Source organism: Rhamphochromis longiceps, linkage group LG8 (genome assembly GCF_057381845.1).
Source record: "Rhamphochromis longiceps isolate RC_006_pf linkage group LG8, R_longiceps_female_GT1.1, whole genome shotgun sequence".
Classification (NCBI taxonomy): domain Eukaryota; kingdom Metazoa; phylum Chordata; class Actinopteri; order Cichliformes; family Cichlidae; genus Rhamphochromis; species Rhamphochromis longiceps.
The window spans coordinates 28,574,402-28,598,121 of record NC_140564.1 but is presented as its reverse complement, the minus strand read 5'-3'; the positions used below and the strand labels follow the sequence as shown (position 1 = coordinate 28,598,121).

Sequence of the window (23,720 nt, the reverse complement as noted above, 5' to 3'; positions counted from 1 at the left end):
CAAAAAAAAAAGCTTGTACCTAAGTTTTCAAAATGCTCCCCACACCAAAAAGGATGTCAGACTTTAACCATCTTGTAAAATCCCCAATAATTCCTTTTGACACTCTTCCATGGAGGCTGGGCAGAGATAAGCTGAGACAATATGGGAAGGTGTAACAGAGGAGATGGGAAAGCAGGAACCAATGGGTGTTATCAATCTGTAGAAGGCTGAGCTTTAGTGGCTCATCCTTATGAGTGTGGATATACACCTTATGCCTGGATTTTTGCAATGAAGTTACAGCCATGACACCCCCCCCCCCCCAAAAAAAAAAAAAAGAGAGAGAGGTTCAGATACACAAAATATTTACATATAACATCTTTTATTCAACGGGTGCGAAAAAAAAACTCAACACTTTAAGAAAGAAACAGTCGCAACAATAAAGTTAGATTTGTTACATAATCTCCCCAAAGTCTATATAAGGTTCTTCTCTGAAGCTCTCTTGCACAACCACGCACAAACACACACACACACAGAAAATAACATTGTTAACATTGTTGATTGCGTTATCTTTTGAGGCACATCTGCTTTCAGAAAGTAGCTCACAATACAAGTGGACAAAGAAGGAACACAACTCAGTCATTGTTCTCATGCTCCCTGGGTTTAGCACAGTGTCCACACACACACACACACACACACACACACACACACACACACACACACACACACACACACACACACACACACACACACACACATTGCCTCAAGGCAAGGAAGGCCAGTGACATTAAATGTATTCAATACACAAGGAGGCATGTTGAGGAAATCTGAGTCACAGTTTGGGAAGGCCCTTTTCCTCCATCGGAGTCTATGTCTCTTGAATAACAGTGAGTGCTATCTTTGCTTGCAGTTTCATTAACTGAAGGTGGGTAAACGACCCTTGAAATAACAAACTCACAACTCTGGAACTGAAAGTGTTCCAACACCACATTCATCCATGTATAGTAAATACATAATGAAATGAACGACCTGAAATTAAAACGAGGATAACAATTTTTTAGCGCACACAGTATAAAACAAACAAAACTCTAAAAGCATGGAAAACATAATAATAAATGAGGACACACTCACCGAGGAGTTGCTCAAAATGCATACTTGCTTCTCGTGTACCTCTCGAATAAATACATTTCAAAAAATAACTATGTTTTATCTTTTCATATTACTTTTGCTAGAAAAAATGTGAACATTTTAAAGCAGTCATGTTTAATATATGGCATTAGTTTTTATCAGAAGCTCCTGGACACTATGGGATTTTACCCATCCTCTTGCGGAAGCACAGCACACAATAATTTCCATTTCACAGCCGAGGACTTGCAACGTGAAAGAAAAAAAGTTTCCCCAGATAATGCAGGCAGATATGATGCAAATCCTCCAACAACTCACTCTTTTTTTTTTTCTTTTTTTTTTTGAAGAAAACATCTCCATGAGCGTGGATCACAATGAGTTCTGAGGATGGAAAATGTAGCAGAGAAATATTGCATATCAAAACTGCCACTGAGGTGAGATAGGGCATCTTGATCTTTTTTAACAGCCCTGTATTGCTGCTAGTGTATTAATGCTGAGGATGGAGTGGTGGAAACACTGTTTGGAAAAAAAAAAAATACAAGACTTTGAGAACAGATTTGGGAATCTAAGAGAACGGTAAGCAAACGAGTGAATAAAAGTACTGGTTCTTTGAAAAAGTGTAAATATTCTTCAAACCTATTAGGAAAAAATGTCATATCTCGGCAAAAAAACAAAATTAGGCATTAAAAGTGGCAATACTAATATTGATAATATAATAATAATTATTATAATAATTTTACGTATATAGTTTTTTTAATTTTGAATATTAATTTGCACTAATTTGAGAAAAATACAAAATTAGCATAAAGCTATGCCATTTATAAGGGGTTAAAAACCACTAGGGAAATAATATTTAGAGAAAGTGTAAGGAATCTCCATGGTTTTTGAACAAAAGTAGCAGAAAAAAAGTTTTTTTTTTTTCTTATACCATTTTGTATCACCCTCAGTAAGGTACTCGTAAAAAACAAATACCAGATGATGCATATGCAAGTTAACTAATAAAAGCTATCACTTCTTTTAAATCAGTATATTGTTTCCTTCTAACCAGGCTCAGTTCACAGCCATGTGTTGCAACTGCTTAGGTCGCTAGCGAGTGGCAGCCATCTCATGCAGTTTGTAATGAAGATGCTTTGAAGCAGAATGTTTTCTTCTCAGTAAATGTTTGGTGAGTGTTTAGAGATAAGCTGGGGTCTTCCACAGGCAACGCTGCAATCTGTTAGCCTCTGAAACAATCAAGAAGGTTTTTGGTACACCCTCACATCTGTGGCCAGATTTTACTTGGTAACATCCAGCAACCTCCGGCAACCACTCACCAACCGGTTGCAGAACACACATTTTTCCCTAGTGACCTGTTTTTGGCAGGGGGTTGACTACTATAAATAAAAGTACTATCAATCAAATATATCTCAAATAATTAAGTATTATTAAAAATTAATTAATCGTTTTTATGTCATAAAATATTTTTTTAAAATATAAATATTTCTATATAATTTTTTTAATAAACTAAATTTAATATGATAATTATATATGTTTGGAATTATCCATGACTTTTTTTTTTTTTTTTTTGCCAAAGTAGCCTTTTTTCCCCAATAACTATGTTATTGTAATTAAAACTTTATTCTCATAACAACAAAACTTTATTCTCAGAATCTTATATTGATTTTCTGTCAGTTGTGATCCTTTGCAGTCTGATAGTTCTCAACTTCACGAGAAAAAACCAAAACTAAACTAAACATTCAGTCATCCCAACCAAAAAATCTTCCTGTCATCTGGTAGAACTTCATGTTGAAGGGCCTGTAGAAGTCTCGTAGTCTCTGCACCACCTCAGGGTCAATGTTTGGATGGGTTCGCCCTTTGGTTTTTCCAAGGCAGTGGGGCTTGCTGCTGCCTTCTGCTTTCTTCAGGCACGGGAATCCCTTGGTCTGGTTGAAATAAAAATGTTTGTCTGTGATGATCCTCTTGAGCCCGAGAAAGTCTTGCACACGGCCCAGCTCTCCAGCTGGGTCGCTGATCAAACGCTCGCCGCTCACAAACAGGATCTGCTCCATGGGGAAGTACTGCAGCCAGTTGTCCAGGTGCTTGGCGTAGATGCCAATCTGGATGGCGCTCCATGATGTGTCAATGAGCCCTGTAGTCCTGTTTTTAAAGGTGAGGCTCTCAAACGAGGGAATGTCAGGCTTCTTAGACAGTGTCTGTGTGTAGTCGGAGATAGCTCTAGTGACAGGATCCCTCACTACGACGATCAGCTTGGTGTTCCGGGACATGGCGGAGATTCGGGCAGGAGCTTCCCTGGTCACAAAGTAGCTAGGAGTTTTCTCCATTGTGATTTGACCCTCCAGGGTCTTGGGCATCAGCTCTCTGAGAAGAGAAAATAGTGAGAGAGAAAAAAGGAAGTGAAATATTTATTTGACCTGCACTCTTCACCGAAACCTACTAAGCAACTGTCGCAGTTACACAACCGCTCTTACAACAATAAACATTAAAACTGGACGAACTCCAGCTAAGTCATCAAAAACATTGAATCCAATCAATCAAGAATAACACTAGTAACAGTTTGGTTGCAGAAGTTTATTTATTGGATTTCTCTCATGCGTGACCAAATGTTGATTGGCAGGTTTGCCGCAGCTCCGCTTTCAGGAACGCCTCTGGATGTAAAGAGATGTGGTGTGGTTATAAAAGAGGGGGCTCTCCCTTGGGTGCATTTGAAAGGGGGTATTCCTCACTCTTGTCCAGAGCAAAAAAGAGAGAATGTCAATCTCTATACCTCTACTATGGTAATGCCAGTTATAAAATATTAATACTCAATGCCCTCGCAGTATGATCACCTTCTTGCCATTCTTTTTCAACAAATGGAAAAAAAAAGTATCCAAAAAATCCATTCAAGTGGATAGGGAGACTTTTTTTCCTCCTCACAAGGTTCACATATGGTTCAACATTATGTTTATTTCAAGCATAATTTGGAAAATTTCTCATATAAATGGTTCCACTTGAGCAATCTGAACACAATGCATAGCCACATACTGATCCTAAATGAAATGAAATCCTGGTGATAAAGTTCAGCTAGAGCAATCCCTGAAATTATAATATTTGGTCGTAGTTATAAATGGCATCTTTTCACCATTTTCTTTCACATCTCTCTACCTCCACTCTCCTTCTGTCCAGCCGCCTTCAGGACAGCGACCTTAAGCAAAAGTGGGTAAAAGCAGCCCATGAATGATTAACGCACCCTCCCTCTACCATTTAGAGTCTCTGCAGAATACAGCTTTAAAATTCACCAAAGTACAGAATGCAAGTGTCAATTATTCATCTGCTTGGCTGCTGCGTAAAGCAAGGACTGGCACCGACTAAGTGGCCCGGCCTGTTCCCAAGGTAGATGAAGTTTCCCACCTGTGACAGAAGACCATCAAAGAGGGTGGTCCTCATAAATTTCTGGAGAGTGCTCGACAACTGAATCTGTTGCGTGTAATACCATGTAGTAAAATACATAGTAACATATACAATCACAGTGCAGCTTCTGCCTGACAGTAGGCACGTTTTAATTTCTGATGTGACAGGCACCGTTTTTCATCCTTGCTAAGACACTGGTATACAATCATGCTCCGTTTAGCATGCACAGTATGAAATAAGACAGAGGGCATGTTTGCCGAGACGGAGCGCTAAACAAACAGAGTGCATTTCTAAAAGACACTAGCCGAGATGAACGTGATGGCTGTTTTTGCTCGGGGCTGTTTGCAATTACTCTTTATAATGACAAATACAAGCTCTTTCTGATCAAATGCTCTAACTGGTGGGTTGACAACGAACAGATAACAGGTGCAGACATTAAAGATCTGTCGGATCTGTCGCTGTTACGGCCTGAAGATTCAGATTTAGATTAATCTGCCATCTGCACAGGTACAGGAAAGTGCATGGAAATTGGAATAAATGTGTGCACGCTCAAACTTTTCGAATAGATTTTTTATAATATGCAGCAATAGTTGTAAAAGAAAACATACTATAAGCATAATGAAAACAGTAAACTAGGTAAAGCTGCTGAATGTACTGTTTTTGTGAGTAAAGCTGCTGCAGGTTGGATCACCGAAATGACAGAACAAGAATGGCATTGTCAGTTTTCTTTATGGTTGTCTCAGGTTTTAAAACAGCTGCTGGCTGATCTCAGTGTGTGAGGTGAAATGGATCTAAGAGCTACAAGTCAATACCTTCAGGCCAATGTCAAAACACATCCAGTATCCTGAGTGAATCCCCTCTTTGAGGGACGATTCACGAGGTCAGCACAGTGGGGACAAGCAGGATGTGGTCGATAAGAGCAACAGCGTCAACACAGGTGCACCGATGTCTCGACATCTTCCTGCAACACTGACCGTCAGCTGACCTCCGGAGTCCTCTCAGTAACTGCGACCTCTCCTACAGCTGTGTAAAGAGGATCCCGGACAAGGCTCCTTTCCTCTCGCATTAGCTCTGCCCCATCGCACCGAGAGTCCAGAGCGAGGCAGTATAATAGTACTTTGAAACAAAATCAATGCCATCAGGGATTACAAAGGCTGCAGAGCTGACAAGTCACTGATGGAGAACATTGAGACTATTTATTGATAAAAGAGGACTTCCAGACGCTGGCATGCAGGCAGACACTCAGAATGTCTTCCTGCCTACATCGGGAACATGCTGATTTGGGAACCACCAACCTTCCAAAGCAGTCCTCACAGGTTTCCGACGCAAAAGAGAACATTACTGCGTTATGAAAAAGAAATGAGTCTGTACTAAAGGAAGCATCCATATTTCATGGTGTGCGTTGAGCTGGTCCTGTGGTCGATGCGCTAACAGCAGTGGTGTGGTGCTGCGAGGCCACTCGAAACAGTGGGGGGAATTTTCGGAGACAGGGAGGGATGTGGCATGGTGTAATGTAGATTACATGAAGACAGCCATGTTTGGAAGTTAAAATAGAGACGTCATAAAGTAGTAGTCAGAGTGATATAAATTTTATAGTCACCTGAAAAATGCAATACTGATTAAACAGCATATTTGTTTCTGTTTGAAAAATGAAATTTGAACACTTATTCCAGGTTTTCCCAAATTTAGCTTTGGCTAACTTACACAGCTACACCATTTACTCTAAGCAAAGGATTTTACTTATCATGGGTTCTTGTTTATGTGCCTTTCAGAGCTCTGAGTACCGACCAACTGAATGCAACTGTGGTTACAAGTGGCTAAAATTAATTACTTTTAAAGAGTCAAGTAAAGGTAACAAGTCTAAATATGCAGAGGCAGTTTGAAACCAAGCCATCGCTTGTTACCTTTTTGCAACTTCTCCTGGGAGTCTAGAGGGCACAATTAGTAGGTCAGACGCCCAGGCTAAACCCAGAACTCAGTTAAATGTTTATCCATCTCATGGCTTTGTGGGCATTACTGAGGAGAAGGACTGTTGCCACTGTGACCCAACTCTGGATAAGCAGTAGGCTGCAGCCAGATTTGCATCTATATGAAATGATGCAGCAGAGCCAGTTTCTGTTACTTTAATTCCAACCAATTCTCTTTTTGTCTATATTACCCACAATGCAACTCGAGTAGATCAGGCATGTTTTTGTGCTTGCAGAGATCATTAAGAAAATCCATGCTCATCTGGTGTATCTTGGAGTGGTGTCACAGATTTTGTACTTGTGATGACCTCCAAAACAAATCCTCAAAGCTGTCAAAGGTCTAACCAATAATGTGACTAATACACAGTAAAGTTATATAAAGAGAAGAACTTTAATTCTCAACATTAAAGTTTTACTTGGGGAAATAATTTTTTTTTACAGTAGGGGAACTGTAGTAGGACATTTCTTTCCATTCTAGAGAAGAAGCATGCAGCGCTTTCTAATGAAACTTTACTGGCAGTGGTAGGTGATGTAACAGATGACAAACCGTCCAAGTGCTTGAGATTTACTGCAGTTCCAGATTCTGCTTTGATGTCTTCATCACACTGCTAAAAAACGACTCCCTAAGCATACTGACGCATGAAACGCAGGCAGTGGGATCGACTTGTGAAACAAGATGCAGACCCAAAATGAAATACGAAACGGAGCACGCAAACCCAGGCTTCCCTTTAAATCAAATTCAATGCTTTGGCATACGTTTGAGTACAGAAGACAAAACAAGAAAAAATACAAAGGCTGACTACAATGTTTAGAAGATGACAAACAAACAGTTTGTAGACATGACAGAACATCATACAAGTTGTAAATGTACGTCATTCCTCTCATATGGAACTAACTAGCTGGAAAGAGAGGCCAGGATTCTTTCAGGAAACTCTATTCCCTATTAAAAAACCAAATCCAATGTACACAGTAACAGGCAGTAGATCACTAAATGTGCCCTTTGTAAGCTTGTCTATAAAGCAACCACTTTGGAATAAAGGGCCTGATGCATCAATGCTTTCCCTTCCCTGCTGAACAAATTACACTTGCAAACCGACTCAGCTCTGCCCTCATATCCAGGCTGTGACTCATGTCTCTTAAATAAATGGTGAAAAAAAGTCTGAATGTGTCATAGGTCATATTTACTGTAAATCAGGTGCACACACAATATGACAGCACGGCATATGAATTAGCCAGGTGAAAATACTAACAAACTATCAGCTCCAAAAGGGCCATTTCCTGGTGTTATCTTTGACCTTTTAGAAAGGGGCTTGGATGGGAGCCAAAGTCTGTTAATAAACGGGAGTTGTAAAGAAATAAAGGCAAGTGGGAATGAGTACTGTCCACTTCTCTCCCAAAAGCCTCTGATTCATTTTTCCTCTTTCAGCAGGGAGCACTGGCAGGCATAAATACACTCCCACTGTGTTCCCCTGCCACTACCACCAGATAATAATCTTGTAATTGGCTCAATATTTCTGCTGTTTGCAGGCGACGCTAGGGCCAGTGCCGCCCTTGGTGGCTTGGACTCACCAGATATTTTCCAGGTCAGTGAATTCTAACGGAGGTCAGGGATAAAGAAGGAGGAGGAGGAAAAAGGGGGGTGATTTAGAGTAATGGCTGCTGTGCGGTGAGGGGAAGGCCCATTCCTTTGAGCCCAGAGCTTTTCTTCTCTGTCAACCTTCTGCAACAACACAGCCCTTTACCTGCCCTGCGGGCTGTAATCGCTGGCAAGGCTGACAACATAAAGGCATCCGAGAGGAAACTCGTGAGGCGGGATGTTGTTGTGCAAATTTCTCTAAGATCCCATAGGAAAAACAATGAATGGCAAAATAATGTTTTCTTTAAACTCCGGATCACCTCCCTTAGTATTAATGAAATGTTTAATGGTAGTAGTGTGAAGTAAAATGTTTCAGACTTTACTAAGTGGAGGCTAATGAAGAACTGTATATAAAGGATGGGAGTACCCACATGATATCATATCTTAAATTAATTTATTTTATTCATATAGCACCAGTTCTGTACAGAGTTAAAGAACAAGTGTTTTACGGAGCCATAAGCAAACACTTTTGTTCAAGAGGATGAAGTTTAAGTCAAGTTTAGCTAGCTTTAATTTGATATTAACTAGCTCAGTTGATACCTGCTAGCATACACATGAAACAATATTAGAATGTCATTCACTTAAAAAAGGTGCAGACTTGTTCATGCCAAGGCATTAATATGTTTACTACTATTCTAAATTTGAGAATTTTAAACTGAAGCTCTATCATAACTGGTAGTAAACCTGGTTCTGAAGCCAGTCTCTAGTGGCTGTTTGAGGAAATACAGTTTTAGAATTTCTGCATTTGCCCTAATTTTTCAGCTCCAGAAGGTTTGGTGTAAGAAATACAACTACTTATCATGGAGAGATTACAGGTGTTATCCTCCCAGCAAGTCCCAGTCAGAATTATTGTCCTTTTAAATCCCAGGTCCTGAAGGATCTACCTGATCCTTTTTCCCCCCTCTATTGGATTTAGAATAATCCCATATAATGTCACTTTTGCCTGGCTCCCTGCACTTACAGTTTTAAGACCTCACTTTGTTTCACCATGGCAACAGAGGGCGAGTGTGAGTAGGGGGTCAGGTGTTAACTTTTGTGTATGTGTGTATTTCTGGTTTTGTGTTTCTCATAGACCAGGAGTGTCCAACTCCAGGCCTCAAGGGCCGGTGTCCTGCAGGTTTTAGATGTGACCTTGATCCAACACAGCTGATTTAAATGGCTAAATTGCCTCCTCAACATGTCTTGAAGTTCTCCAGAGGCCTGGTAATGAACTAATCATTTGATTCAGGTGTGTTGACCCAGGGTGATGTCTAAAAGCTGCAGCACACCACTCATGAGGCCTGGAGTTACCCACCCCTGTCATAGACAGGGGATTCATGCTATAGTGTGCATCCCCTCAACATAAAGACAGTTTCCTAATTTAAATAAAAAGTTATTTTTCATCATTTCTAACCTTCTTTTGTGTTTTTTTTTCTTTACTGCAGTCACAAATATCCTTGAGTAAATCTCTTGACCAAAATACGTTCATATAATGAAGCTGGTTACACTGATTTCAACTAAAAAAAAAAAGAGGGAAAAAACACAATTGGGATTATGATTTGTAAAAGCACAGACTACATCAAAATTATCCACCTGTCTAATAAATAAAGAGCTACACCAAAGTGATCCATGGGAACCGTAAGACGCAGGAAGTAATTCTGAGAGACATACAATTTCCAGATAACAGCATAGTCTATTCTTGGAAAAACAAATGGGAGGACATAGTCAACTATTCTCTGCTGGGAAATGACAAGGTTTTGATAAAGAGTAAGTCGGAAAGGAAAGAAACTCTGCAGGACACTGGGGACGCACAAGATAACAGCGTCATGGTGGAAAGAAGAAAAGTTTAAATGAATTAAGTAAAATGGCAACTTTTAAAAAATAGGAAATGTACTGTCTGCTTGAAAATTAGTAGATGAAAGGGATATGAACAGTCATGTAGTGGCTCTGTTGGGGAGAAGAAAGCAGGAAATTAGGTTGAAATATTAAAATATAAAAATATTGGTTAATATCAAAGAGGTCTATAAAAATATTTGTTGTTAATAACTTCTCACTGAAAAAACTGAAGAATAAAACTTTCAGCCGCTCCTTAACGGAGATGGTGAGTGAAACAATAAAGCAAAAAAACTTAAGATCCAGTCACGCTGGCTATAAATAGACTGGTTAAAGCACTTGAACACGTTTTTTTTCTACTCTCATACATAAAATCTGAAAAAATATATGCTGGCCTATTTCCATTGCAATTCATATAATGTCAGGCTGAACTTGGAAAATGTTATACACATTTAAATATTAGAGACCTCATAAATAATGCCTGTAAAGAAAAAAAATCAGACCACTGCAAGTTGTTACTGAGTGAACCTGATTATAAATAGACTACAAGAATAATATTGTATCATGCACTGTAGTAAAAACTTTTCTTTTTTCATATAATCTTGTGTAAATAAATCTCTCTGCTGGACACTCGCCCTACTACTGAGCCGTGAGGTTTTCCTCCTTTTTTTTTTTCTTTCCATACAACAACCACCATACGATTTAGTAAAAAATTTATAGGCTCAGCTTTGCAATATGTTCTTATAAATTTGTCAGCAGTATTTTTAACAGAATCCTTCTCTCTTTTTTTCGCTGGTGCTGAGTGTCCTCCAGTTTATTGCATATGGGGGGAAAAAATAAGCTTTATCCTTATGGCAACTAGCTTGTGAATTATTGAACCTTTCTAACGGCGTTTGGAAGAGTTACTGAGGGAGGCAAAGAGGTTGCAGGAGGCATTCAAGCCTCTGCTGATGTCTGAAATGTTTCAGACATCAGCAGAGGCTTCAACATCCAGATTGCACATGAGCAGAGAGGAGGTGAGGTAAGGAAATGAATGAGCGTCAGGGTGATGAAGGACAGAAGATCACTCACTTTTGCTTTATTGCCATATAAACTCATTTAGGTAGGATGGCTTATCCACATGCTGACTTATAATCTGTCTGCTAGTGTTTTATTCTTCTATACAGTAAGGTGAAAAACAAAGGTTTGACAGGACTATGTGCAGACCTCTAAAAAAAACTACATAAACTGTTGCAGCGTCTATAGAGATTAAGAGAATAAATTGCAGCCAGGTGCTCGTAATCAAATGCACTTGATTAACTGATCCTCAGCATGTGTGAGCACCTATAAAAGCAGAGGTTTGGGCAGTTTACTTATTCAGAGAACTCAGGTGTGTATGTTAAAACAATGCCAAAATCTTAACAGGGCTGAACACCCTAGCAAAGTCAACTCAAGCAATGCTTAGAAAAATCGCAATAAGACCAAGAGCTACATCTCAGACTCCACAGGCCGCAGTTAGCATGACAATGTAATTAGAGAAAGAGTTAACAGGTACGGCTTTTTTTAGAACTGCTGACAGGAGAAAAGCCTCTTGAGCAAGGAGCAAAAGAGCAAGGTAGCACAGCTTTGGTTTGCATCTGACCAAACCAGAAGACTTTTGTCTGTCTTTTGGACAGATGAGACCAATGTAGCGATATCTAAACATAATGCACAGCACTATGTTTTGCAAAAACCAAACACAGCATATCAAAACACACTTCACAAATATAATACCAAATGTCAATCACAGTGGTCGAGGAATGATTATTTGTTCTTGTTTTGCAGTCACACTCACACGCCTACATGAACTCCTGTATACCAAAGTACTTTAGAGTTAAACGTGAGGCAATCTAAGAGGCCGCTAAAGCTGGGCTGAAACAGGGTAAAAGGCAGGACAATGATCTCAAGTACACTGATAACTCTACAACAGAATGGCTAAAAAAAGAGAAGAATCAACGTGTGGAAATGGCCCAGACCTCAAACCTGCTGCGGCCGGACCTTAAAAGAGATCTGCATAAAAATTCCTGGAAACTCGAAACATAAATGATTTCTTCAAGTTATTGTTGCCAATGTTTTCTTTAAGCTTTTGAATCATGAGATATACTTGATTTTCCTTTTTCAAATGCTTGTATATCTTTATATGCATATTCTAATTGTTGAGCTATTACAATCTGAATCAAAGACAAGGTTGAATTAACTTGTCAAAAAATTTATTTCTGTTGTGCTGCTAGTCCAGGTTAAGCAAAAAGGTTGAACATTGTGATGAAATGAAAATAAAATAAAAACAAAGGTTAATGCACGTAAAGATTTCTCACTCTTTAATTAGTTTACACTTTATATACAAATAGTGTAATTTCTCTTTATAATTTTATAACATTAAGACAAAACTTTACATGTCTCCTCATGGTTCTAGCCAGTCATTCTACTTCTCCTGGCAGATGCGCATGTGCCCTGTGGTGATGTCATGTACTGGATAAAGGCCATTCTGAAATGGGTCTCATTTCCAATCATCACATAGAAGTTTATAAAAAGACCCCCCAATGTCACAATTAAACACACCGGGTAAGTTAATGATCAATGCTATGAAGGGGTATATTTTAATCCAAACCATAACCTTTTTCCTATAACAAGAAATTTTTGGTTTGTAAAATTAAAGTTTGCGTCCGAAGCAGCTGGGTGATGTGGAACCAATTCTGATTATTGCTTTGAGAGCCTGAAAAACCAACACAAACTGAGAGCAGCCAACAGACATGGGGCTTAATTTTGCATTTAGTGATTCATGTTCAATTAAACCAAATTGCTGGAGAACCTAACCATTAAATATAACCTAAGATGTATCTCTATATTGTACATAATGTCATCACATTGTATGTAGCTCTGAGTCGATTCCCCCACAGCACTTTTTTTCATATTTCTCTGACCTACTTATTTGAAGTTACATGGAGTTTAAAACAGAGCGTGTGGAAATGACACTTCAGTGGGATCGGCTTTGGCAAAAGCTCGCAGTTATTCTTCATTCTGCTAAGTCAGCTTTTAGAGACTCAGCAGCTAGTGGGAGATAAGACACCTAAACTTGGGTTTAATACCAAAGCTCATTTTCAAGGTATTGTGTTTTCGAATGTTCACTTATATGGGGAAGGTGGCTTCGTTAGGAAATTTCAAGTGGCCTTTCTATAGCCCTTCTTATCCCTTCTCCATGGTTCCAAATATCGAAATAATCTGGAGAAAGAAAAAGCAGAAAGAACTACTTGCGTCAAACAGAACTCATTTCAGTCAATATTTAAATTCTACATCTAAGCCTGATTTGAATACAAAAAAGCCCTGTGTCAAATGCATGAGAGCAAAATTAAATGTGAATTTGTTCAGAGCCAAATGGAAGGCTTTAAGGGGCCTACTCTGTGATAATTACCCATGACAAAAGGCTAGGGCTTTTGTCTTTGGAACCATTGCCATGGTGATTTTCAAGCTTCTGAAACATTCAATATAAACATTTGAGGATGCTGAATATGCCATAGACTGTCACTAAAAAGAGAGCTGTTACAAGCCACATCTTTGCTGGCAGAGATCCCGCCTGCATGCCTCCATGCTGCTCTTGCAGAAAAAATTAGTTCAGATATTACGACACAGAAAACAGACAAAGGCTTGTGATTTGAACATATAAAGGCTAAACTCTGATAACTACAGACCCTTCTATGAACACAACGACAAATACATTGGATTGGCAAAAAGACAATCCTTTCTGTTTGCGAAGGCATAGATACAACAATGCTAAATTTCCTGAACATTTCTGGAGCTCACTCAAAAATTTACATTTGTAAAAGGTTTTTAATTTGCGGCCTACAATCGAGAAACGGCTCTATAAATTCATTTTCTCTTATTCTCTTCTCTATATACCTTACTCCTTTTGGGCATGGCCCTTTCTTTATCATCAAAAAACAGCCTTGTAACGAGAGATGACAGTTTCATTATAGTTACCATTGTAAGGAAACGTGACATTAAGATGTTTCGCGTACAGGAACACCACTTGGTCATCAAACTCTGATCATTGTGTAGTGTTTCCCAAAGAACTAGATTCAAGTTGTGGCAGATGTAAAGGTGTGTTCATGCGTCTGAGAAGACACACTGATGCTTTCTTAGATGAATTATTAATGAATACTATATAAGGAAGTTTTGTGCCAACATTTCAATGCTGAGCATTTTGTGACAAATTAAAAAATCTGAGTAAAATATTCAGGCGCTTCCCCAGTGAGTCCTACAGACAGACCCCACCGCCATCCTTCTGGACTGCAGCTGGCAACAGTCATCCTTGTTCTGCTCTGCAGTCTTGGTGAGCTTGCATATAAATTTGCTGCAAGCACTAGTTGGACTGAGACTCCAGATTACAGTGAACAAACTGCATCCCAAAACAGACAGCAGGGCTTGAGACTGTCTTAAAATCTGAATTGATGCTGTAACTGGTCAGCCTTCTGGGAGGACCCCCATGCTAGATAAAGATAAGTAGAACATCAATGACACAGTTGGGATTTAGCGATTGTTGACCACAATTTGGGTATAGACCCATTAGGTGATCCCTGCAAGTTTCACCAATACTCTTCCAATACTCTGAGCAGTATTACTTCTCGATCGACAGACCGACTTTTTACAATGGCATGAGGTCACTGGCCCTTTAGCTAGATGTGCTTAAAAAAAATACAATTAAAATAAAAAAAATTCTAAAATCAGTCACCAAATATGTTTTGGCAGCTGTTTATAGACCTGTGTAGTAGAGCCGAAATGGGATAAGACTAATATAGATACTGATATTTCTAAAATAAAAGGGGGAAAAAAATAGGCTGACCAAGTTCTGAGTCTTAACAGAGATATGACAATCTTGTGTTATGCCTTCTCGTTGGCAGGAGGGGGTAACACAACAACTTCAATAGGTCAGTACAACTGTTGTAGCAAAAGAGTTTTAATGGTTAATTTCTCAACAAAAAAAAGTCTCAAAGCCATACAACAATGTGGGGGAGAAAGGGAGCGTTTGGTTGTGCCGAAGAAAAACACCAAAAAGACAAACCCAGAAAGCTGAGCTTTACTTTAAGAGAGAAACAAAAGAAACAAAGCCCTAATCCTCAACTCACAAAATAAGCTCAAACACAGGGACGTGCAGAGGGGGGGGGCTAGAGGGGCTTGAGCACCCGCCCCTTTCATGATGAGTGCCCAAAGTGCCCTTTTGTTGAGGCAACTTTTAAAAAATTTTTATTTATTTTTTTATGTGTGTGTGCGTGCGGAGTCCTGTCTGTGCCCCTCAACAATAATATTTAACTATTAATCACAGTTTTGCTAAATAAAAGGATCTGGCTTGCATCAGTCACATGATCACTATTAACCAATGATCGCCCTCGACGGCAGAACGCGCTGGTTACGAGCCGGGAACGAGCTCACAAAGAGCACGCGCATTTTTTGCGGTCCGGAGCTGTAGGAGAAACACAAGTTAACTCAGAGACACAGACTGATGCGACACAACCAGTAAGTAGGTGTACAGCGTACACTGTAGTGTGTAGCACACAGGAGTATTAGCTTATTACGTACACGTTGGTAAGTTGTCTTGTTGCAACTGACGAACTGAAACAAACGGGCGTGCTGTGTGTGCAACAGCGCGACAAACATTACCTGTCCTTTTATTAACTGCACAAGTAGTGCTGGTCATAGCTGCTGGCTACCTGTGTAAGGCTGTCATGGGTCTGTAGCTCTGTCACCGTTTTAGGGAACATATTTAGTTTTAAAGTATTTAGAACATATTTAGTTTTAAAGTAAGTTTCTGGGCATTTCCTGCCTTTCTGGAGGGATTATATTTCACTAAAAAACGATCTAATATGCATGTCCACATAATAATTATTATAATTATAATATATTAAAAAACACAAGCTGTATTTTAAAAAACATACATTAAGAAGCAGATTATATTAGATTTATATTTTAAATAAGACAAAAGTTGGATTTTACAGCAGTGAAATGATTGTATCTCTACAGTTTAAACATGTAATAAGCTTTGCCCTGCACAGAGTGGATAGTGAAACAAATGGAATCATCATAAATACATTATTTCATATTTATTACTTCCCCCTCCTCATTGCTTTATTATTGTAGCTCTAGTAATGAATAATAATGTAAGGATTCTGGATCAGCACCATGATGCCCATAGTATATACAGTATTCTGAAGAAGGTCTAAAATGTCACTGTGCGTGCATGTGTGTGTTTTATTTAGCTGGATTTAAAAAAATATTACTCATGATATAACATTGTGCAGACATGGCTGGTAAGGACATGAGGAGGAAACAGTAGGAGCTGTATGAGGCTACTAAAGGCAGTGCTATAACATTTTTCTGTCATCATTTTATTATAGATTAAGTGCAAGAGTTGTTAGGTGTGGATAATTAGATTATAGTTTATTGCAATAGCAAGTTGTGCCTTGTTCTCAGATGGACAGCAAGTGGAGAGTGATATATGAAATGATGGGAAGGAAGGAAGAAGAGAAGCAAAGAGTGATTCACAGGCAGAGCCGAGTTTATGTCACAGTTTTTTGTTGCCTTATGGTTCCAAGCGCTGTCACCAATCTTTGCATTTTGTTATTATCTCATGACACTTGTTTAATCAGCTACCATCTCTCCTGTGGACTTTTTAATGTCTACAGTCTCAGATCAACACAGCCCCGCCCTTCCCATATTAGATTCTTGATGAATGTGTGTTGTTGTTATTCAGCCTGGTTCAATGTGCCCCTTTTTAACTTTGAGCACCCGCCCCTTTAAACCTCTCTGCACGTCCCTGCTCAAACATTACATGGGTGGCACCAACCTACTTACCTAGTGTGTTTAACAGAAAACATCCTACGTGAGGAAATGTACAGCGTCCCCCAGACTTACCTAGTCCTCTAACTCCCACCACAAACTTTACACAAACAAATGAAATGCTCCGGGGCAGCTCAACGCATGTGGCAAATGATCTTTAGCAAGGAGGAGGAGGAGAGAACTGCCTCTAGCCACAGGTGAATTCCCTTTTATAAGGGTGTCCTCAATTTCAGCTTGATGGCCTTGTTATTTCATTTTGTCTTCTCAGACTGCTGACTGGTAACCAAACTTTCGAAATCTTTGATTGTGATGTGAAGCTGCTTGACTTCCTTCTCCAGCTTCTATCTCCAACTGGCAAATCTGGAGTTTGAGATCAAACACCTTTTCCATCTGCTGCCCTCAGGGAGAAGGTACAGGTCTATACAGGCCAGAACATCCAGACTGGCCAACAGCCTGTATCCACAGGCTGTGAGGCTCCTGAACTCTCTGCCCCCCTCTCACGGACAATAACCATATCCAACTTCTTAATAGCAATGAACTGGTCTGCATTGGTGCATCATATCTTTATTCTCTTCCCCCTCCTGCCCCCCCCCCCCCCCCCTTTCTTAAATAGATAACTATCATATCTGATATCATATCTCACAGTACAATAATACTGAATGGGTTGCATTGTTGTATTTTGTCATGTTTCTCAGGTCTTTGTCTGAATTTCTACGAACATTATTGCTAAGGATTGTCTTATTGCATTGGAGTCACACTGGGTTAAATATGTACACTTGGGTTTTAAGGGGTATTTATTATTTTCTTCTTTTTTTGGGGTTGTATGGAAGCCCCAAACGCAATTTCATTGTTCTTGACAATGACAATAAATAAATAAATACTAAAACTCTGCTTTACGCACTGGCTGCCCTTCCCGTGCTTCCAGCCGGAGGCGAGCTAGATGAACCTTAAGTCTGGCATTACCACTAGATTCACTGAAGTCTCGCGACACGGGTTAAAAACAAGCTAAAGTAGGAGGCTCCTGAGGTTCCACCAAGACTTTTGGGGGAGTTGCCATAACAGCAACCCTTTCCTTTCTCAAATGTGAGTACCGAATGGCAGTCAGGCTACCGCAGGCGAGCACATGGAGGGCTGTGCAGCCCCTCCGAAGAAATGCCACCCCACACCATTACTGACTCACTGCCAAACAGGTCATGCTGGAGGACGTTGCAGGCAGCAGAACGTTCTCCACGGCGTCTCCAGACTGTCACGTCTGTCATATGTGCTCAGTGTGAACCTGCTTTCATCTGTGAAGAGCAGAGGGTGCCAGTGGCGAAGTTGCCAGTCTTGGTGTTCTCTGGCAAATGCCAAACGTCCTGCACGGTGTTGGGCCGTAAGCACAACTCCCACCTGTGGACCTCGGGCCCTCATGCCACCCCTCTGGCAGTGCTCCTCCGGTTCCTCCTTGCACAAAGGCGGAGGTAGCGGTCATGCTAGGGGGTTGTTGCCCTCCTACGGCCTCCTCCACATCTCCTGATGTACTGGCCTGTCTTCTGGTAGTGCCTCCATCCTCTGGACACAACGTTGAGAGACACAGCAAACCTTCTTGCCACAGTTTGCATTGATGTGCCATCCTGGATGAGCTGCACTACCTGAGCCACTTGTGTGGGTTGTAGACTCCATCTCATACTAGAGTGAAATCGCCACCAGCACTCAAAAGTGACCAAAACATCAGTCAGAAAGCATAGGTCCTGTGGTCACCACCTGCAGAAACACTCCTTTATTGGGGATGTCTTGCATGCCTGTTGTCTATTCCATTTGCACAACAGCATGTGAAATTGATTGTCAATCAGTGTTGCTTCTTAGGTGGACAGTTTGATTTCACAAAAGTTTGACTTGAAGTTACATTGTGTTGTTTAAGTGTTCCCTTTATTTTTATGAGCAGTGTATATCAGTCCACCTACCGGGTAGTCCCCCTAAACACTGAGGAACTTAAAAGCTTATTTGGCCTACACTAGAAAATGCTTCTTCTGCACTGATACTGTCTTTTCATTGCTAATACTATTTTTTTGTATGTGTACTGTATGTCTATTCTCATATTAATTATCATAACTTTTGTCAGTGTGTATTGTAACCCTTACCTAACACTTTTTCTAGCATAAATGTCTAGGGACAGTTGGGGCTTGATAAACTGGAGCTTATTTCAAACTCTGGCAGTTGAACAATTAAAACTTCTGAGCTACTTTTAATCCTTTTAAGTTTTGCCCCACATCTGTTTCCCATTATACTGTAATACACATGGTAGTATGTCTTGATTTGGCTTATGTTTCACCAGAACAGTCCACTAACACCCAGCGGGGATCTTGCATATGAATGATTAGTGTCATGGTTGCCTATAGAGCATTTAAGAAGGCTGTGTGGCTGTTTATCATTCAAATTTGAGGATACATCTGCCAATGTAACAATGCTTTTATCTCTCATCAGTTACCAGCTTTCCGACTCTGTGGCTCTCAGCCCAAAGTCCTTTAATATCTAAGTAAAGTAGCTCTGCACTCTTTTTTTTTTTTCCTTGCAAAATGCATTAGTTAGGCACTACCTTCAGCCACAGATGAATACACAATTAGTATATGAGGGTTTGATTTAAAAAAAAAAAAAAAAAAAGGCATGTACCTCATCATGGAAGAATATGTGAGTTAGTGCTGATCAGTTCTTTTGATCAGTTTTTAGAAAACTATAGAGGGATAAAATTAGGTTTTAGTTGTACAGACAAGACTTGAACTTTAGGGGAAAAAGAGATTTAATCAAGGGGCAAGAGAAAGGGAAGAAATGAGGAAGAGCTGGGTGTGGCCAGGACTGTGGTTAAGTGTGCATGTGTGTTGTTGGTTCTGCATTAGACAGTTTGCTCACTTTAACCACTCAAGATGAAAAGCTTGTGAAGATGTCTCATGCATCCTGAAAACTCTTAAGCGAGTCTGCTTTAATCTTTAACAGCATTTTCATCTCATGCCCACTGCACAGGTAAGCACATCGATGCACAGACGATAATACAGTGGGATAACTGAACTCAACATCATACTGTACCACATCCACAATTAAAGTAAGAACTTGACAGGTTGAAAACCCAAGTCTGAGTCTTGTTGGCATACTTCTGAGAACTCTGACTGTAAACCGCCTGGGATTTTCTAAAATAGAACAACTTCTGAAAAGGAGTCATTGTTCTGTTCAAATGCAAGCATATAGAGAAGCCAAAATTAGTCAGGTAGAATCTCAGCCAACAGAGCTGGAGTAGACAGGCTGGCAGATTGTTTCGCTGTGAACTCAGAACATCATTGTATTTTTCTCTCAGACACTTAGGACTACCTCACAGCAGAGAGCCGGTGTTGGTTTCAGATGCCATCATACAGAACCGCATTCATTTTCTTACACTGCTTTGTCTCAGGACCTATACGCAGGAGGGGGCAAAAGGCAGTAAAACATAATTTCCATATGAAATTTGATAGTTTGAACATAATGAAACCCAAATATTTGAGTTCACTTTAAAAAGCTCTGGAAGCACATGGAAACTAAGCTTACCTAAATTAACAAAAAAAGTTACAAGATAGCAAAACAGACCTGGACAAAAGCAATACTTCCAAAACGTGTGAGCTCAAGTTTCTGTTTAGACTGAGTAAAAAGGGAAAGGCACACAGACAGTGTGAGATATTGTAGAGGGGAGTGCAGAAAAGGCTTGGGGTAAGAGTCAAGTGTCAGGCGGACAGCAGTATCGGGGGGTGTAAAAGTGATTACACTGTCTCTGTGCTCTCTTCCTCCCTGTCTCCTCTTCCTATTTCATTTTCTCCCTCCTCCCCCCCTTCTTCCTGCCTCCATCCCTCTACTCCCAGGCTTAGAATACAAAGCGCCTGGCACATCACATTGCTCTCCTCATCGCTGTGCCAAACCACAAGGAGAGCACACCAGCACAGCTTGCACCCTCTGCGTTGCACTGCCACCACAGAAGAAGCAGAGAGGGGCAGGGATTAGCATATATGAATGCTCTCCCTTATCACTTCTTTTGACATGTACATGCTCACACAATCTTTTCGTTTTTTTCCTCTTAATTTTAGTGCCAGACCGACACAGACAGCAGCAGATGAAGGTTATGTTCCCTTCCTCACATCTAGGAGCTTTAAATATTTTATATATTTTTTTATTCTTCCCCTTAAACATCCAGGAGAATAAATAATGAGCTTGGTAATAGCAAGTTACCAAAATGATTTATGTTCATCTGGTGTGAGAATGAATGCAGTTCAGGAAGGCAGGCAGGGAGGAGCCAGTGTTAAAGCCATGGTCGAATGCGTGATTTCCATTTTACGTCCCTTGCATTATCCATTAAATAAATAGCCTGGAGAAAATGGAACTTTGCGCCACTCCTTTCTGTTGAGGCAGCAGTGCCGTGCATAACGAATAGGTGATGCTGAGATGTGTGAGGCTGGTATGCTATCAGCAACAGTTGCACACGCTGATGGTGATTGTAAGCGGTGCTAGTGAGGTGGGGTGGGATGGAGAACAGGTTGTCGCTGAAAGAAAAGGTGAAAAATGACCCATTGTGGAATGTCACAGGAGCTAAAACGACACAGAATGGCTAAAGTGGAGCCAGTGGTTGCCTGAGGCTGGGCTGTGACCCAGAATTCCACAGACCCCCAGTGAGAAAACGGGAGGCTCCATTGTGGCTAAGTTAAACTGACTGTGTAACATGAAAACACCTCCTTTTTTCCCCCCCAGACTGCCGAGAGGTAACTCCATCTGGGAAGCTGAGTTGAGGGTACAAGATAATATGAAGTGTAACAGAGAACTGAGGAGACGCCGACAACGTGCTAATGTTTTAGCCTGTCAGCTCTCTGTGAGCAAAGACGGATGGTTTTAGAAATAGAATGTAATTACAGGGCAGAACCTCGTTGTCGGGGTTAGAACAATGCCTATGCTGTAGTGGAGGTTTATTTTTTCTCACTGCTAACAAGGCCAATCGGTTGAAAGTGATTTTGAGTAAAGAGACAAAAGTGACACAAAGCAACCTGAATGATGTACCTTTTTTAAAATTAAGTAAGAGGTCTATATTTAATTTTTTCCCTGTTTTATTTCCCTATTTCCAAAAAAGTCTTTTACTTATGCATTTTTCATACCAGAAAGTAAAAGGTGAATATTTTATTGCCAAGAGGCCTAATGAGAGAGTTTGTTTTGATCCCCTCCATATTTAATATAGGTGTGCAGACGAACCAATGAACTGCTGGTGCAGGATAATGTGATCTCTCAGTGAAGCAAATTGTTTTCCCAGAGCAGTTACAAACAAAGTTTATGCAACAATGCGAAGGAATACAAATGCAAAACAGTTACTTTTGCTAGACACTGTGTCGTGAAACTTTGAACTCTCCTGACACCACTGACGATCAGAAATGGGGAGTTGGGGGGGCATAATTCAAATTTGCATATATTTATTAATTAGACAGGGGGAAAATTTGGAGAAAAGTAAGCAAATTTTTAGGGCTTTGAAAATTTCTGAACACATTTCTGTCCCAGCTACTGGTTACTCTTGGAATGGTATAACGGTAAATGTACAGATTCTTATATAGTGCTTTTCTACACTCCTGGAATATTCAAAGCGCTCTATACAACACTCCGCATTCAGCCATACACATCCATTCACACAAGCACTGTTATCTATGCTTTCAGTGCTTCCTGAAAGCATAGATAACAGTCGGGGTTAGTATCTTGCCTAAGGATGTTTGACATGCAAACTGGGGGAGCCAGGGATCAAACCGCCAACCTTCCAATAAGCAGCTGACCTGCTCTACCTCCTAAGCTACAGCCACTCCAAGAAGCAGGTATTTCATTGACGAATATTTAGGGTTGGCACACTTCAGTGACTGCATTTGCACAAGGTTACACTCCGCATTGCGTTTTGTCTAGACATTTTTTGAAATTCATGACAACAAGATACCAAAGGTACTTGTTACGTTCCCCTGGGGGGTCTAGGCGGGGAGGGGGAAGTAACAAAAGTGACCGGGTCAGAAAAAGGAGTCAAGAGGCGAAACAGTTAAATAAAACAGTTTTATTGAAGTAATTAAACTAAAAGAGACGGACAAGCCGCTATCACCATAAAAGTAACAAACAAAACTCAGGCGTTGGTCAATAAAGCATAAAGTCAAAAGGAAAATGCCACTCACTAGCTGAAAACCACAAAACACAGCTCACCAGCTGGAAACACCACAAAAACACTCAGCTCACTAGCTGGAAACCACACAAATGGCACTCTGGCCCAGAGCTCACCCTGCTCTGGGCTTAAATACCCTTAATTGCTGATGGGAGTCAGCTGTACAGGAGGGAAAGGTGGCACCTCAGGCAGGAGGTAGTGGGACACGCCCACACAGGCACCCTCAGGAGAGAGAGAGGCCCTGCTAGGGCCGTAACACCCCCTCCCATAAATGCAAACCCATGGTTTGTCAAATTACCATAACCAAAAATGAGTCCATAACCGTTTCATGACGAATTTTGCAGGCTTTCCACCTACCAAACCCCATAGCACCGGTTAGGCATTGCCTGCGGAAACTGCCAATCCCATCTCAGTGGGTTCACAACATTCCCAGAGAGTGGCCCCAAACCCTCGAAACAGTGTCCCATGGGATAGCCAGGGCTTCGAACTATCACGTGTGGAGAACCCAGCAGGCAGCTAGCGGGCTTCGCTGAAACACAGACATACTTGTTAGCAAGGGGTGCAGATCTGAAGGGTGGTTTTGAACATGAACCGGAGAAAGGATCAACCAGCGGCAGCTCAGGGTTAGTTGGCCTCGTACACTGATTACGGGGTGCTACCGAGCAATTGTGCTCCAGGTTTAGCCTTTCCGTAGGCCTGGCAAGCTTGTCAGTTTGAGAGCCACGACTGACTTTTCTCAAAACAGGCCCCTTTTGTGTTGAGTGGGCTTTCTGTTTGAGTGCCAGTTTGACACAATTGGCAACCA

At 40.6% G+C, this 23,720-nt stretch overlaps 1 protein-coding gene across 1 annotated transcript in view; it reads right to left on the bottom strand.

The window, feature by feature from the left end:
* Positions 1-361: 361 nt before the first annotated feature.
* Positions 362-23,720, bottom strand: part of LOC146663932 (heparan sulfate glucosamine 3-O-sulfotransferase 3A1-like) — a 41,303-nt gene continuing 17,944 nt past the window's right edge. The window contains exon 2 of the mRNA XM_085416892.1: positions 362-3,459. Within this exon, the coding sequence (XP_085273018.1) occupies positions 2,838-3,459 (622 nt within the window). The 3' untranslated portion in view covers positions 362-2,837. The remainder of the gene's footprint in view (positions 3,460-23,720) is intronic.